Raw genomic sequence first — 18,484 nt, forward strand, 5'->3', positions numbered from 1 at the left:
CTGTCAACTCCGCCTACATCAGTGGCAGTGTCTCAATAGTAGTTTGACACATGTCAGAAACTTTTAAATGTCTGCTCTTTTCAGCAGAGCACCTCTGCTGCACTCACTGCAGCCCGGACGTATTGGAGAAAAGATGCTGGCATTTAGTGTGCATTATAATTTGTATGAGTGTAGCAGAGAAACAGAACTGCAGTATTTACTGTAAATACATTATACATTGAAAATACACGGGGCCAGAACAAGAGCTTGCACTCTGCGTCTTGTCTGACGAGGTAATCCATCACTTGGGGGTTGCGTTCGTTGCAACACCTAAAAATCAATTAACTCACTTTCATATTTTTTTATTACGCGGGCAAGCCATTCTTTATGCTCGACAAATTACAGAAATTAACCAACGTAATTACGCTGAACCCGGTCGGTTCGTGCCGGAGCAGGAATCCAAGCTCATACCTCGTGATGTTTGGACAGGAAAAGCCATCTCTGGTGATTGCACATGCCTAGTGCGAGCCAGCCACAGATCTGAACTTCGACCCCTTTGATCAGCAGTTTTGGCAAGGCAATCCATCATGGTGCTCTTACTGTCAGAGGAGGTGCCTGGCTGCAGCTGCGTGTCACCGGCTAAGAGGGGCTGCTTAAAGGCAATCATGTCAACCTCCACGCGACTGCTCACACTCCCCGACTGAAGAAGGACTTGACAGGGCCAGAAGAGTCGGCTGAACACACTGGAGGGCTGTGTCTGATTGCTGCTCCACGGCCACGGAGTGATGGCTGGTTTCATCCTCTGTGAACAAGTGGAATATTCCGACTGAGGGAAAGGATTCAGCAAAGGCTCAGATTTGCTTGTCTGTTAACATATGAACCCTAGCATCCTTAGTTTGAGGCAGAACATTGCGTCCCTATAGCATATGGGTTTAAGTCGCTAAAAGTAAACCCAACTTTTGTCAAACCATCACTAAACCCATGTATATTTTAACCGATGTAATATATTCATAAAAATAAATTTTTTCTCATCAACATATATTAATCCATTTAGGACTGAAATGTTATGTTGCTAACAGTACAGCAATACATGGCAATTTTTGATGATTAATATTTCATCATGAAATTTCACGAACTAAATTAGAATAGCCAATAGCCGAAATCCGAAATGTGGATATTATTTATTTAAGTATTCCTTAAAAACTGAGAATTTCTCCTTTGGTCCACCCATTCCTTGGACATGTGAGAATTCACCCGAACACCTGTCTGTAGAAAAAATCAGGGAAACAAACCTACCTTCTATGATGTCACTGAGCATCATGAAACTACCCAAGGACCCACCCACTTCAGACATCAGCATTATGAAAATCACATAAACATAATTGTCCGGGTGAAAATCACACAGGTTTAGTGTTTTATGGTTACATTTCTGGCTTTTCCCCCTACATGGAAAAATACTCGCTTGAAATGTTTATGTGTGATTTGATGAAAGGAATGCCTTTGTGTAACACTCAGATATTGTACAATGTGTACACATGCTGTAGTGTAAGGTATAACAACTACAGACATGAACTATTCCCTGAGCCTGAGCTTAAACAAATAAAATAAGGACAATAATGTCTAGAACTCCAGGTTGGAGGTCTGTTTGTTAGATGCCGATCAATAGAACCGTAAAGGTCTGACATTCACAAGCGATCATCAATATATTCTGTAAACTCACTGACTGAATAGCCATAGGGAAGAACGGCACCTTCGCCATGTAATCTGGAGTATTCAATTATTTCAGATGTCGTTCTAGTCTAGTGCATGCTTTAAAATTGAGCCGACCTTCCACCTTACATAGGTACAATGAAAATTAGAATACCCCAGTGGGAATAAAACACATTTACATGCTCGGGAAAATTTGGTGGATGAGTGCGTTTTTCCTCAGGGCATGCAATGGGTCTGATGAACTGTACCATACAGTATATACTGTACATTAAAAATGTAATCATGTGGAACTCTGGCTCCACACAGGAACAGTGTGGATGTCATACACCAGTAAGACGCGCAAACGCGGGAAGCGAACGCAGCTCGTACATATTTGGGTTTTTTTAAGATTTTTTTAAAAGTTATTCTTTTTTTAAGTTAAGTTATTTTTAAGTTATGTTTTTAACTTAGCCATAACCATATAAGGAGTCCCCAAAGCAGCTATACGTCCAAATATGGAGTGTGTTTCACTCAGCTCCATATATGGGCACAAAGGGCACACAGACAGACTCTGTGGCTCTAGCAGTGATTTAATTTCAAGGACCCTCAGTTTGACATGTATTAGTCTGCGGACCCCCAATTAATGGCATTTCTATCTCTGAGAACCCAATTTATATTGGACAATTCCTCTGAGAGTGTACAAATGGAACCAAATGTCCATTTGGTTGTCAGGGTTAGGGTCCATTTGGTTCCATTTGTACACTCTGAGTTACAGAGCCATAAGGGTCCATTTAGTTCCTAACTATTTAGCTGGGGACCCCCTGGAACTCCCTCAAGGAGCCCTGGGGGTCCCCGGACCCCACTTTGGGAACCACTGATCTATGTGACATATCTATGACATAGCACTCCAACTTAGGTTTCAGCCTGATCAGACTACCATTGACTTACATTAATTACAGTTAACATTTCAAAAGGTCTAAAATGTCCGATCACATTTTAGCCAGTTTTGGCTCCCGATCCGATTTAGATCATTTGATTTTGAGTATCTGCCGATACCGATTTTTCCCAATCCTATATTTATATTTTTATAGAAGACTTATGCCATATCACAATAGTACAATATCCAAAATCACAGAGAATATCCAGTCGAATATCATATGGATATAAATAATATTCATACTAGAGATGACGATGACGATCACATTTTTTTGCTCCTGATCCAATTCCGATCATTTGAAAATGACGTGATCGACCACGATTTCTGATCATGTGATCTGTTCGTGACAACCCTATCTAAAACATGTGGAATAAATGTGTTCAGTTAAAATACTGTGGCCTACTGGTAGTGTGCGTACAAAATGTGCGTGGCACTGATCGGTCCAGCGGTTTGCGAGATTAGCTCTGGACAAAAAACAGACACGCAGAGTCACAGACAGACCACTCTCTCATAGATGGCAAGGCATCGCCGTGAAAATATGTTGGCAGTAAACCTTAAAATGCACTGTTGTGGAAATGGAGGTATTTTGTAAAGCAGGCTATGGCTTTTACATACAGTATATATTAAACTCCCTGAGCAATGGCTGCCACCTGTCAGAATCTCGGAGTGCAAACCAAGTGAGTGGTGAACAACGCCACTGTCCAATGATCCCCTGACAGCACAGCAGATAGCAGATTTCTTCACGTCGCTCGTTTTAACAGAAACCTGGTCCAATAATGGCAAAACAAACAGACCCTCACTTTTAGACAAAGCAGCTGAGTGACGGCTTTGCTGACTGCAGCTCCGAGTGTGCAATAACGTGATGTGAAAGGACATTGTCAGGAGCCGAGGACGACGGAGACAGGGCCCAGAATTGTACATGGTGACAGAAACCAGAGATGAGGACAGAGATACTGGTGCCATATTAGTGGCCAGCATATTCAAACACCAACCTTGAGTGTAAGTAAACTTGACATCACCTCCAATGGCTTCAAAGTGTTCATCCCCCCCCCCCCCCCCCCCCCCCCCCCACGCCACCCACCCACTCCTCTTGTTTGCAGCCAGCATTCCTCTCTGATGTCTCTCCAGACTCGAGTCTCTCTTATGAAGAGAGTTACCAGCAGGCCTGTTCTGTCAGGAGACGAGGACATGGGGCACATGCATGGGCCTGCGGATACCCTCAGTCAATCTACATTTGGTCGCCGTGGTGGGAAGTGTGCTCATTTTTTCCGATATCGGAGCTACTTGAGGTGATCTGAACACTGAAGTGTGAGAGGCTGTCACCTTGCATAAAGCTCTCCGCCGGCAGAGGACGCATGGCTCAATCCTCATCATGTTGGGAGGCGGGAGGCGGGGCGGGTCCTGATAGGCCATGCGGACACTGGGGACCCGATAGGAGGCAGGGGGGGATGGGGTGTATTCCACCCAGAGGGCAGCTCATCACCAGCCCTCTCTCGCTGCAGCATAATGTCCCAGGCCAGGACAGATCATAGATCTATGCTGTCACGAGGCCAGACAAGAGCCAAACATTTCAATAATCATAATATCGACAGGCATTCAGGCATTGAATAACATTCAGCAATGGCTATAACGTTTTCATTGAAAGGTATACAACTTAGTAATTAGCAGTCTAATCAGTAATTAGACTTAAGTCTGAGCTATAATTCACCCACCCACTAGTAGTCGGACAACGCGCCAAACGCCAATCGGACAATGGCTGACAACAACAACAACAACGGGGCCTGGGCCGTGGCTCAGCGGTCCAGGCACCTTGGCCGGTAGTCCGAGTCTGGCAGTGTGACGCAGGCTCGATTCCTGATCCCGTCGGCCTTTACTGCATGTCACTCACCCATCTCTCTCCCCCATTTCCTGTCAGCTAACGGTCTGTCCGTCTAAAAATAAATGATAAAATAAAGGCGAAAGCAGCAACAAAAAAACCCATAAAAAAACAAGCAACAACGGTAGGAAATGTCCAGTAGGCTCCATTGCATGGCCTTGATAAGTAACCTGGTGATTATGGATTGATGACATTCAAATCCACTAATTCGCCTGGTGTTTTCTGTCAGTGCAGTATTGTTGTTTTTAGCTATACTAGCTACATGTGTTTATTGGAAGCAGGGTGGGGCCCGCGGGGGTCTAGCTGCCCAGCGGCACCAGGCACCGTTCTGCGTTCAACTTCACTCCAGGCAGTTAACAGTTCCCTTCGCCTCTCCACCAGAGAGCCTGCTGGGTATACACAGAAGTGGCATCCATGCGGTGGAGCCTGTATCACAGCGTACCACAAAGACGTGGCCAGAGGCTGGAGTATATGCTCCGAGTGTGTGTGTGTGTGTGTGTGTGTGTGTGTGTGTGTGTGTGTGTGTGTGTGTGTGTGTGTGTGTGCGCGTGATAAAGTGCAGCTCACCATAAATACACTCTGGGGCTCCCCGCGCAGCTGGCGACCCAAGTTACAGTTGTGAAAGATGGAGCACAGGAAAGGGGATGGTGGGAGGAGAAGAGCGATGAGGGAAGTGCATACCTGGCCTCCACACATCATCATCCGTCTGGAGGTGGAATGGAGGATCATGTCCAAATCCATGGGAAGGAGCTGGAAGATGAGAGGGCAATAAAACGCAGTTGTGTCAGTGTGTTGAGCATTCCAGGGCTGTCTGAGCCCATAAAGGAAAAAGTGAGCGCTCTTCTCTGACATTCATGTGAAGGTCTGCGGACAATTAAAGAGCCATTAGAATAGGATGGAGGCAATTTGGATGCAATTTGGATCTTTTTCTCTCTTCTTTTTTTTTTTCTTCTTTTTTTTACAGTTACAGGCTGGAGATTAAGAAAACGTTCAAGTGATATACTGTTCTGTCATCAGTGCAATAAAATTGCACAGGTGCAAGCAAGGCAATGTTAAGTTATATCCTATGTGTCTGAACAACTAATAGTTCTTAAACTCAACACTGACAAATAGTATTAAATGCTTGCTTGCATAACGCCACAAACAAATGACATGAAGCATAATAAACACATTAACCCTGGTGTCCCTGTTTTGTAATTCTTTTATCCTATATACTATAAAAGTGCAAAATCTCTGTCCGTCCATCTGTACTATAGTTTACATATCTCGAGAAACATCTGATCTATGGACTCGGTGTGCGCATCACTGGCATGTCCATATATGGGCCCGGCCAACTTCAAAATTGACGGAGAGGGTATGAGCCGAGTGGGAAGCCGGTCAGATCAGCGGATATATCCAAAAAAGATAATAATTATATAAAAATAAAACAACATCTATGGCGTAAGATTGTATGCCTGTATGAGCTATGGGATCATCTGAATTTCCCCTCAGGGATCAATAAAGTATCTATCTATCTATCTATCTATACTCCATACTGTATATGGGTGTACGGATATAACGCGACAATGGGCATGACTGACACAGAACTCCATAAATAGGTGTAAAAGGGGCACAGATAGACATCCTGAGTAGGCCAGTGGCACTAGTTTGGTCTAGTTTTTTTTTGAGGGGCGCTAACCCCTCCTATGCACAGCTTTGTGTGTCCGTATACCGGAATGTGATGATTTGATTTGCTGAGCACGGAATGTGATGATGAGCGCCCCTCACTTCAAGTGTATGGGGCTTAATTGGTTAACTATCGTGCATCTTATGATCTATACATGCACTCTGCTGTAGCCTGCGTGAGAAAAACAAAGCTGTCAACGTAACGACGCAGCCCCGCAGACCTGTGAGACAGGACAAACAACGGTGAGTCCTAATAATTACATTATGCATACAATCAGCTTTTAGCCTTTCAAGGGCTATCAATATGTCAAGGGATGACATAGCCAAAGGATATAATGCTTGGTTGGAACCAAGGTTATCTATCGGCTGCAACACCCCTTGCTCTTTGCGTGGTCTACTTTCTCCTTGTGGGTAGCAGAACAATCAATGGGGGTCATAATGGTGTGCAAAAAATCAATTAACAACGCAATTACACTTTTGTTATCGTCACTAACAGCTTAAGCAGCGTCCATATGGAGAAGAGATATACTGGTCCCTCAAAGGCAGTGCATAACGTTACTGTAACAGGGAAAGAATTATGAGTTGCCTTTGATAGCGTTAGTCATGGTGCTACTTCAAAAACTGACAGTGGTTCAATCTGTTTAGAAGATTTTCACATCGCCAAATGTCAATATTCATTCCGTTAATGGACATGCCGTTGAATTTACAACCTTTAACCATTACAAGTTGGTAAATATTTAAACAGTGACAGGCCTCGACGTGTATGAAAAACGTTTGCTCAGTGGAAAAAATGTTTGCTCTAATGTAATGCGATGCTTAGTCATAAAGTTGACAGTGTTTTTACATGTGGTGATCGTCACGTACAGCAGAGGAGTGGGTGGGTTCCATCATAATGATGATGTTACAGTACAGTTCCACAATGTGTCATGTCCAGATATGGTGGAGAGACACATTGTTTCATTATTAGGAAAGACAAAACACACCAGTTAGCAGCAGGCGTTATTATTTGGTCACCAGCTCTTGTTAAAGGAATAGTTCACAGTCAAAAATATTATTTTCTATCAATTAAACAACCCGTGAAGCGGTGAAGGTATTTTTTGGTTTGTTGAAAACGTCCTATTGGTTCACCAACCTATGAGCCCGCCTCCCCTACCCACGCTGTCGTCCTCCTCCCCTTCCCAGTAGAACGCAGCAGTGGAGAACGCTAACGTTGCCAAATAATGGAGCGACGCCCCTCTGCACCGTTATTGGTTTAGCAAAATACAAGGTTAATTCACTCCCACTCCTATGACACTTTTCCTGCTCGCCCAGGCTTTTTTTTCCTCTCCTTTGAAAACAAAATGCCTGCGGTTTCCGAGGCAAATAATGTGATGACCGGCTGTGTTTCTGGTACTGTAGTAGGAGACTCAAAGTATAGACTGTTTGAGTCTCCTACCGGAAACACAGCCTATATTTATAATATCCACAGAAAGACTTAACCAGCTTCAGTTTAGTTTAAAAAAGAAAATCAGAACACAAAGATAGCAAAATGAGCCAATCTACAAGTGCACAACGTGTCACAATGCGACACATTGTGGGCTTGTACATCAGCTATTCTTCTGCCACTGCAGTATGACGACGTAAAAGGCATTAATTCACAGAGAAAAAAACAACAACATAATACGTTTAAATGTGGATTGATTGATTGATTGAAATATGTATTAACAGTTTGCAGAATTACAGTACATTTCAAGCACAAACTCAATACAAAGAATGTTAACTGTGAGTGGACGACCCAATTAAGCATTACACTTGTTTACAACAGGGTCCACATTGTTCAATTCATCAAAACATTCAGAGACATACAAATAGACACTTCTATGTAGCTAAAGAACAGAACAGGAATTCATCATATGGGAAGCAAAAAGGGAAAAGATACATATACAGTGAGGGGAAATGGGGGAGATACAAGGTTTCCGCCCGACAATATATACAGTACATACTGTATTCTTTATTTTTGTTTGCCAAACATTCATCCTCTGCTCTCAGAGGAAACCAAGAAGCACAGCTGATAAAGTTATGCGAACATTTACTTTTCAATTCCAATGATTTAGTGTGACTGTGCCTGTCACCATGATTTAGAGTGGGCCGCGGTCCCCGCTCTGTTTATTGTGACCAAACAAGTGCAGTGCCTGCATGCTTTCAACTACAGGGTTATTGATTAAAGTTTTAAATGGTTGCCATATTACCCAGGGACTTCTGGGAGATTAATTTGCGTCAATGTTCATCTGTAATTCATTAGCCATTTAGACAGCACAACCACATGGGCTATATCTTGAAGGAACGGGCCATTTTTCACTCTGTGGAGCTCTGTGGAGGATGGAGACTGAAAAGCAAACTACATACTAATAACAATTAAATTCAGCTGAATTAATGTGCATTGTGTACTTGTGTGTAGCGGCAGAATGTAAATGACTTTTCATTAAAACAAAACTAATGTACTGCAGATCTGGACTATCCCGTGTGTAAAATGTGTAATGCAGCATTCTATGACATGCATTCTCAGACTTGTTAAATGTGATTCATCATGTCTATTCTACACTTTCATATGACTTAATAATAGATCAACTATATACCATTATTTGCATGTCTGTGTGCTATTTAGGTAGGCTACATACTGTACTGTAGCTAACAAACACATGCATCTACAATAGCATGCAGAGGCGTTTTAATCCGTGTTGAAAAAGCTTTATCATGAGTGCATGTGTACAGCATGCATCACCTGGAGTCAAACCTTTGCAGTACTGCTCAGGCAAAGAGGAATATCCCCATGGCCGAGGCAAGAGATTATAGGACAACTCTGTCACACTACATGCGATTCCTTTCTATCGTTCAAAGGCAGCATTTGATGCTACAACTACAAGTTGAAGTACCTATAAAGTGTTCAGGAAAGGAAACGCAGGAAACAAGCCAGCCATGACAGGAGTGTAAAATACAAACTGAGCTGGATGAAACGGCAATGTGTGTCCTGAGGCTCTGGGTCAACAGTCAATTAAATTATCACACAGTAAAAAGAGTTTGAAAATCCCCTTACTGAATAATAGCTGTCAGACATTCTGTATCCGCCATGATGTTCTGTAAAATGGCTGCAGCAATGGGATTAGGCCTTGATCCTTAGCTAGTGCTGTGCCCAGTCTAAAATGACTATCCTCTTATCTCCAGGCAACAGAGCGACACTGCGTTATGTAAAGACTTTGTCAAGATAGAATGGATGTCATTGAAATTAATTTAATCTTCCTTAAATTAGCTTCCAACTGTGATCTCTCGCAGTCAGAACTTATGTCCTCCAGAATTCAATTTCCTCCGTGGCGCGATATGCCTTTATCAGTTGGGTAGCTAGTTGCCAGCCTCCAATAATGAGAGCTGTCACAGAGGCCCCGGAATGGCTGATGTTTGTGCGGCCATCTTGTGACCACTGGAACATGTCCTCAAAAAGAAAAAAAGGAAAAATAATATATAGAAAAAAGAGTTCATGTTCACAGCCGTCCTAAAAAGACAATCAATGTAGAACCATTCATGTAATTATGTTTTTAATCCATAGAGCATTAGAGTATATTGCGATTTAATTCATAGAGCTGATATGAGGGTAAACTGAAATGTTTTCAGTCAGTTTGATCATGGAGATATAAATGTATGCTTACATCTATGAAGAAAATGAGCCTGGTTGTCCTTAAACTCGTTTCAGCACACCAGTGTCTCGTATAGAACTCAGTAATTAATCAATTAAATGATAAACTCCACCAATTGGCTAACAATGTCTTTTGCAGGGCTAATCCTCTTGAAGTAAGAGAGATTATGATGATGATTGTTATCAAAATGTGTGTGTAAGCGCTAAGTGCTGATTACTTTCATGTAAAACTGAAACCTATTGTGGATTTATAAAATCAAATCAAAGGCCTCTTGTCTCGAGGGCTCACAGGGACAAGAAAACCACAAATGAAAAGACAAAGCTTTTCTTTCAAGACATGAATTCAATTCCATTGAGGAATAAAGAATACTGACAATACTTGCTTATATCTCAAATTTAAAACATTTACATTCTGTTAGCCACGTGAACACTATCCCTATTCTGGTAAAAACATTCAGTGAAATAATAGGCTAGCCGATCTACAAGCTGACAATTGTAGACGGGCTAATTTTGGCAAAGATGTGAGGGGGAAAAAAGCATACTAATAGACCCGGTGGACTCCGGGTCAATGAAGTAGGCCTATATATATATATATGGGGAGCATACGTTAGTCCGAAGTACCAATAGGCCGACATATGTGACCGGCTAAGACTCACACGTTCGGTTAGGGTTAGAGGTAGGTTTAGTAATGTCAGATTACTCGGTCGTCGGACTAACTCTGCGCACCCTTATATAGGGTTTAAACAGATCTACAAGCACACAACGTGTTGCGTTGTACTGCAGATCGGCTACTTTCGGCGAAGATGCCAACGCATATATAGGGTGTCACTTCCTGCATGACATGCTAGCTGCCCACCACTGCAGTCTGGTCCCCGTTATTATCGCCTCTACTGTCTGGTCGCCATTATTACTTTCATCTTGTCTTGGCTCCTGACGCTTGATAAAGCAATACCTGAGGGTCCTGCCTCTGCCTGCCACACATGTGATTTGATGTGGCAAGGAGACAGAAAACAGGGAAGGAGGGGGACAGAAATAAAAGAACAAGGGATCAAAATAACCCGTGCCTAGCTCGCTGAGTGGAGTGGGGCCCATCAACACCAATAACCGTTAGCCGCGAACACGCGTGTCACAGTGAGACAAGTGTCATATCACTCAGCTCGGTGCTTCATTTGACTGGAACACATCAATCACTCAGCGTAATCCGCACTGACGCAGCGAGATAGGCCTCACCTCTGGCTCTCTCATTATGGTGCGTCAGTGTTAGAGAAACCCCGCTCTGTCAAGGATTTAAGTCCACTATTTAGTCCACACTAAATAGGTCCGTTTCCTGCTACGGAGGAGGCGCGGCGTGGTACAGCATGGGCGAGAACAGTGTCGTGCGATGCAATTGTGTGTGGAGGTTTTTCCGAGCTACTGCACATGGATATGTTTGGTGTTTTTCGCTGACCGCTGCTTCTTCCCAAAACGCAAAGCATCTGCATGGCTGCACACATCAACACCCATAAGCCAGGGGCAAATACTCTGAGCCAATCACTCATGACAAAGGCCCGCTATTACGCTGTGACATAAAGGCCCGCATTTCTGCTCCAAATGACATGCATGCGTGCATTGCTGACATCCCAAATAATGAACGGTAGTATGGTCATTAATATTGCTGACATGATCTAACTGAAACCATGACACCGCTGTCCATTCAGGAAAGCCAAGATCTGTGCATACGGGACAGAGAAAATGAGAGAGCATTGCTTGTTGGCTTGCTCTATTAACCACTTTAAACCTTGCATCGCAGGGAATTAACGGCAAAACTTGTCCAAAAAAACTGTGGATCTACAATCCATACCATCGCATGACAAAGTATAAAATAGGGCTTTAAACGAAAATTGGTAGACTTTTGGGTAGAATATTGGCGAGATTTCTTTACATAAGGAATATAGTTCAAAATATTCTCCCTATTGGCATTGCACAGTGAAACAGGTCTCAAAGTCACTCTTAGCACACAAAGAATGACAAAGTGGATTCTGACAATGCAACATTTGAATTCTGGCAAACAATCACATCAATCACATTCTTATTCGCCAAAAAACGCGGGTTTCGCTTTGCTTCCAAGCGCACCTGACTTCAATTCACTAAGTGAATGCAATACGCATAAAATAAAGGAAATTAAGCAAACAAAGTGGCGGATGAATGAGAGGAGTAAACACAGTTAGGGGCGGAGAAGGCATAATTTACGCAGCGCAAAGATGTCCCGTTACCGTGGATAGATGTAGTTGAATGAGGAGACCGAAGCCCTCATCGAAATATAGTCAGACGAGCACATTAATCAATTGCTTAAGGAAACACATAACACACTGCAGTGTACAGAATATTGTGTCTGTCTGTGCGTAAACATGGAGCGCTGTCACTGTGTGTGGAGAGTGGGGACTTTCTATATAAATACTTCAAAATTAAACAAATGTGTTTAGCTCAGCATGATCTATGTAACTGTAGCTTTAACATGTCACATGCATAATAATATTATATGATGATCAGATCATCAATGGGAGTACAGTACATATCGGATGTACATATCGCTGTGCCTCCGCTATGTGCCCAAAAGAACAGAGTGCGCACGCACGCGCACACACTCCCTGACACACTGCATCTATGTTACCCTCTCTTTATGTCCTAACTATTACTTGAAGTATAAATGTAACACCATAGATACGTAGATCACTGTGTAGTTTATGTATTTAACACATTGATAGAGTTCCCTGCTGCACATCTAGCAGAATGCGTTCTGTTCAATCACCGCGGATGCAGCCTATATTCAGAGAAAACAGCCTTTTAAAACGGCCCAGAAACAGGAACTGGACTGCTGTGTTTCCTTCTTCCGATTGGCTATGGCCGATCACGTGACACGCACATCAACGCAGTGCAAGGCATGTTGGGTTACAGGTGCATGATGGGAAAACGATTTTTTTACAGCTAGATGTGAGCGTGCCGAAGTCGTGTGAAGCTCTAGTAATAAACAAATGTAATATGTATATATCCGCCGTCATATAAATATTTTGCCGTCATCAAATACTGTATATATTTTTCTCGACCAAGAACCTATTGAAGGAATCTAACCAATATTGTTGTTGCAGGACATCATGGCAAGGTAACAACAAAACCCCAAACTCTACCGGAGTGTAATTTGGTTTTAAGGCCCTGCTTGCACACAGATTGCAGGATGCCTCATCCCAGCCACTCATCGGACGACAATTATGGAGTAGGTGTGCAACGACAGGTCATAGAGAAGCGCACGCTCGTTTTGAGAAATCGGACTGTGTTTCAGGGGCTTAAGTGGTTAACGAGAATAAAAGGCTTATTAACAAAGAACTCCCTTGAAAGGCCGTCTCTCTCTCTCTCTCTCTCTCTCTCTCCCTCCCTCCCTGGCCACCACCATGCGGTGCCCAGCTGTGTATACAACACTGACAGGTAGAATAATAACGGTTATACATCACTGCACCTGAGAGAGCCAATCATCTAAATCATCCCCCGCCACCTCCGCCCAGACTCCATTACTTTATTGACATGCAATCTTAAGAAGGGGAGAAATATTGCGCATGTAAGGTCACTCGGTTATGAAGACATATTATCATATTATCTGCATGAGGGTTGTAGGGCTCAGGACTGACAAAGCTAATTATAATTGGACATGATACAGGGGCTCAGAGCATATTATGTGCTTGGCTGCATGACAAAGTCGCAGCTGAGATATGGGGAGAAGAGAGGAACATGATATGAAAGTTAATGTGGAGTGGCTCAGGCTGTAGAATGGATGTAAGAGGCGTGCGCAGTGCGCAGGCGATCATTTATGGATGTGTTCACCGCGAGCATCGCCGCGCCACACAGGTTTCTACTCTCACTGAAAGCATGAGCACTCAAGAAAAGTCAGTGTGAACACAGTTGTCCAAATACCCACTGATGTTTGGAAACAGCTCTAATATCCAAAATCCCATGTGCTGTTCGCAGCAACAGTAGGGGGGCGGGGGCGGGGCGGATTTCTTTTTTTTATCTGCATTCCCATGGCTACGGTATCTCGCTATCACCAGACACAAGCGGAAAAGCTTCTATATTTCTGCTATATCTCTCCTGGAATCAGTATACGTCCTCCTTCTCCTTCAGTCACTTATGCCAAAACAGTGATGCATTATCCACATAGAGGACAAGTGACACAACAATGACCAGAACTTGAAAAGAGCTCCGACGTTGTGCGTCCCCCCCCCCCCCAGCGAAGATAACGAGATGAAATCAATGACACTCCCGACATCTGCTCTCGCTCATTTGTCGTGCCAGTTCTCCCATTTTCCTCACAGCACATTTCCCCCCCAGAATCCGGCCATGGCAGAGTATTATAATCTCATCAAGGGTTCATGATAAGTGCTGCGAGTAACTGCGATTTGTGAGCAATCCCCGGGGTCAGCGCAGTTAGCGTTGGTTTAATCCATTCTGGGCGGGAACACCTTTTGGTGTTAGCATTATGTAATGCTTTAGCCATTGAAAAATAGCAGATCTACAAGCTCATAGCGCGCCACCGAGTGGCACGCTGCGAGCTTGTAGGTCTGCTATTTTTGAAAAACCGTTAAAATGAGGCGCAAATCATTGAATATATATTTCAGAGCGAACATTTTTAACTAAAATATTTGCTTCTGGGGGGGTCCCTAGAACTACATATTTTGAGATGGGGGTCCGTGGCCCAATAGAGATAATTCTGGGGGTGCTTGACATGAACACCACTGACATATAGAAACATGGGTTTTTAGAAGCATTTTTTTTTAATCGACCTCAGTCCAAAATGAGTTAATAGAGTCATGCAGAAGCGATGGTTTTTCCCGCTCATTTGCAGTGATTCATTGCTTAAAGAACCTATTAATGTAATATGCATGCACTTATACTCCCATGATTAAGACTATTTTTACCAGTGGTCTCCAGGTTCTTACTGTACTGCCCCGTCCAACGTTTTTAAACCGCACGAACCCTAGCATCCCTGTAGAGGGTATGCCTATGCACATGCATAAAGCGAGTGGTAAATCGAGTGGCAAAGTGAGTGGCCAAGTAAGTTAAACGTCCTTTAACATCGTTTAATGCAATCAGATACTTTTCTGTTTGGATGTCAATGCCAGAAAGTAGTTTTTTGCCACTGAGTACGCGTTCCCGGCTCCCGCATAACTTCCGGTTATGATGAAGATGAAGTGGATTGATAACAGAATACTTTTTTTCTCCATAATTTATGCTTTTTTATGGTTTATTTATATATAAGTTATGACAGCGAGAAGAGTTGTCTTAATGCAATAGGACAGCAGTAGAGAAATCTTTGTTCCACGCGGTGGAAAAAAATGGGTTCGGTCCCAATAGTCTATTATTACTTATAGTGCTGGATGGCCAACTGCAGAGAGGAATCAGATGTAAATGACTGGATTCAACCACACGAACCACAGCGTCCATTCGCTAACATTTGGCGAAAATAGACAATCTTCAAGCTTGTAGAGCGGTTTTCTTTGAGCAAACAGATTCCGTGCAGAGGGAAGAAAGGAGCCAATGACATATAGAGCCCTGATGATCTTTAAATTAGCGTCATGCCCAGTCCTTCGTAGAGTAGCGGCTCTATTGTTTAATGATTTAAAACAACCAGATAACGTCTGCAACAACCGTCGTGACCCAACTTTGCAAAGAGGATTATGAGTCCACGATAAAAGATACGTAAAACATCTGGAAGCCCGTCTGCCAGTAAATCTCACTGATAAACGATCGTGGAGCTTCAAAAGTCAAGAGGAGAATAATGAGCGCTGCAACATCTTGGCACAACTAAAAACATACTTGAAATACAAGACAATATTTCAGATGCTCAATTCTGAGACCACAAATCACACACGGCTCAGAGCATTAGGAATTTCTTACAAAGCACATCATGACACACACACATTTGCAATTGTATATCTTTCCAGATATTGGCAAGCGATACTGGGAATCTGCTAAGGCTCACATAGATCAAGTGGCTTACATTGCAACACCACATCTTGAATTAGAATGGCCTCGTAACCAACATGTTTTTGATATATGGCTTTTTATTTTATTTTTATTCTCCCATCTGGCACAGAGGTCAAATTAAACTGTATGATTATTTTCCTTCTTAACGCGAGGAATAAAGTTGTAGTAGATAATTATGTTAGATGCATATTATTACATGAATTTATTTGTAGGATCAAGGGTTCTAGTTCTTTGTCTTCAGTTTCAGAGCATCATTATTTCATAATTGACATCATTACAAACTAACCTACATGTTTATGTTTGTAACGGCTCCGCCGCTTTGTCTTTTGGCCGCCGAGTTCCACGCTGACAGGCCCATTTTTCATGATTTCTCTTCTTCTGGAAAACAACCACTGTTTCAATTAAGAGGCCTAAATGTCCAGATGCTTGCCTATTATTTAAATGATTACTGATGGAGAGAGCCATGTGCAAAAAGGCTCGAAACATCGATGAAGCCAAAGTGAATTCTCTTGCGTTTGTGCTGGAAATTGACTGTCACGGGTCTTTCGTCTGCATTGGGGCCACACAATTTTACACAATTAAGTCATTTGGCTCCACGACTGTATGCAGTTTGAAACGCAGTTATCGGAGCCGTGCATCGCTTGACTAGGCTTTCTCCACTCCCCTGTTCCCATTAAATAACTGTAATTCTTTTTAACGGTTTGGCCAGCATTTCATACAGTTACACCGAGGTTTTACAGTAACCGTCTGCTACAGTAGGTGATAATGATACACAGAAAAATAACGTTGTGTTAAATCATCTCTTTTCTTTGAACCGCTGACACTGCCACATGTGGCCATGTGGTGCGAGGGTCACACGAGGGTCATGCAGCAGATGAGTTCCTATGTGTGCTTTGTTGCTATGTGAGGACGATCCAACAGGTGGCATGAGACTTCTACCCTTCTACCTTCCTTCACATGAGACTTCTACCCTTCCTGCTGCTCAAACCTTCCTTCACAGGCAGAGCAGTACTGGTGGGGAAAAGTACTCACAAATAAAAGTATCAATACTGCAATGTAGAACCGGTAAAAGTCCGGAATTCAAAATGTATAGTCTACTTAAAGTACCAAAAGTAGAAAGTAGTCATTATGCAGAATGTGCCATTTAGTTTTCAGATGTATAACACACGGTGAGCTTGTAGATCGGCTATTTTCAAATGGCCAAAATTAAGTGGCTAATGTATGTTTTGCAAAAACTAATCAAAATCTACAAAGTATAACTACTATAGTAACTAAAGTGTTCAATAAACGTAGTGGAGTAAAGGTGCAATATTTGGATCCGGGATGTAGTGGAGTAGAAGTAAAAGTATTGGAAATTGTTAATACTCCAGTGAAGTACTTAAGTACAGTACTTGAGTAAATGTACTTAGTTACTTTCCACAGAGCATGGTGGATGATGCTGCTGTGAGGACAGCTGCAGCTGTGCCATGATGCTTTTGTTGTGTTAGTTTAGCAAGCTAATGTTAGCAACCCCTGCTCTACCACCACATTCAGTGTTAACAAGACAAGAGCCAACTTGTTCTTTCTATTCTATTTCTCTTTAGGGAAAACGGAGGGGGGGGGGGGGGGGGGGGGCATTGTTCTATTTCATTTGTTGATGTTATGTAATTAATACTCGGTTTATGTTTTGTTTAAAACATCATTGAAAAGGTACCGATTGATTGGACACATTTGCGTCACCCGTGGAGATGTTTGTGTTGTGTCCGGGCCGGACGCCGTGCATTTAAACCGCATTTTGGCTCCTCGAGAATGTCAACAATTCTTCCTGCTTATACTTATTTCAATATCCTCTTTGCGCAGGGCTTTCATTTCCTAAGTACCCTGTTAAAAGGCAGCTCCAGTCTGCCCTGACTAATTTCCTCTGAGCCTCACAGATCACAGGCCTTTCCCACCCAGCGCTCCCTTTGCTCCCACAAAGACCCTCGTAATCCTGCTGCTTGTCCACAATTAATCTTCCCAGTTGCCACATTATTAACACAACCACCCACGGGCAGCAGAGGATGCAAACGTAAAAACCAGGCACAGGCTTCTGTGTGTGTGTATATGTGTGTGTGCGTGTGCGTGTGCGTGTGCGTGTGCGTGTGTGTGTGTGTGCACATGTGCATGCGTGAGTGACCCCCCTCCCTCCCTCACCGCCCCTCCCCTCGGCCTACAGCGGAGCAGCGAGGATGTCAATCACTCCGGGGGCTCAGTCTGCGTTCCACTATCAGCATCGAGGGCCTTTCATCCACCCTTCTGTCTGCTGATCAAACAACCTAGACCTCCAGGACACCCCCCACCCCCCCCTATCCTCCCCTCCCTATTCTCTGCCGCCCCCCCCCACCCCCCCCCCCCCTCGCATATCCCTCCTCTATCTCTACTTCTTCCATGGTTCTCTCTCCGTCTTCACTTCCTGTCTTTACTCTTCTGTGCTTCTGTGCTTCTTTTTTCCGCTTTTACCTCTGTGGGTTAGGGTTACGTTAGGGTTTTGTTTATCTCTATACTTTCGCTCCTCAGTGAAGGCCTCCCTTCCTCCTCCCTCCCCCCCCCCCCCCCCCCTCCCTCTCTCCAATGACCCATCGTCTTAACCAGGAAGGAAGAGGCCTGCTCATTAAGAGTAATATAGCGAGATGAAGGCTGA

General features: G+C 43.3%; 1 protein-coding gene across 1 annotated transcript in view; it reads right to left on the bottom strand.

Annotated features, from left to right (window-relative positions):
• Positions 1–400: 400 nt before the first annotated feature.
• LOC308333157 (uncharacterized protein) overlaps positions 401–18,484 on the bottom strand; it is a gene marked incomplete at its 3' end in the record, with an annotated part of 35,163 nt that continues 17,079 nt past the window's right edge. Inside the window, exons 3-4 of the mRNA XM_080789352.1 lie at positions 5,049–5,231; positions 401–781 (exon numbers count right to left, since the gene is read on the bottom strand). Coding sequence (XP_080645478.1) covers positions 401–781; positions 5,049–5,231 — 564 coding nt within the window. The remainder of the gene's footprint in view (positions 782–5,048; positions 5,232–18,484) is intronic.

This window comes from Protomyctophum bolini, assembly GCF_963924005.1.
Source record: "Protomyctophum bolini genome assembly, chromosome: 18".
NCBI lineage: Eukaryota > Metazoa > Chordata > Actinopteri > Myctophiformes > Myctophidae > Protomyctophum > Protomyctophum bolini.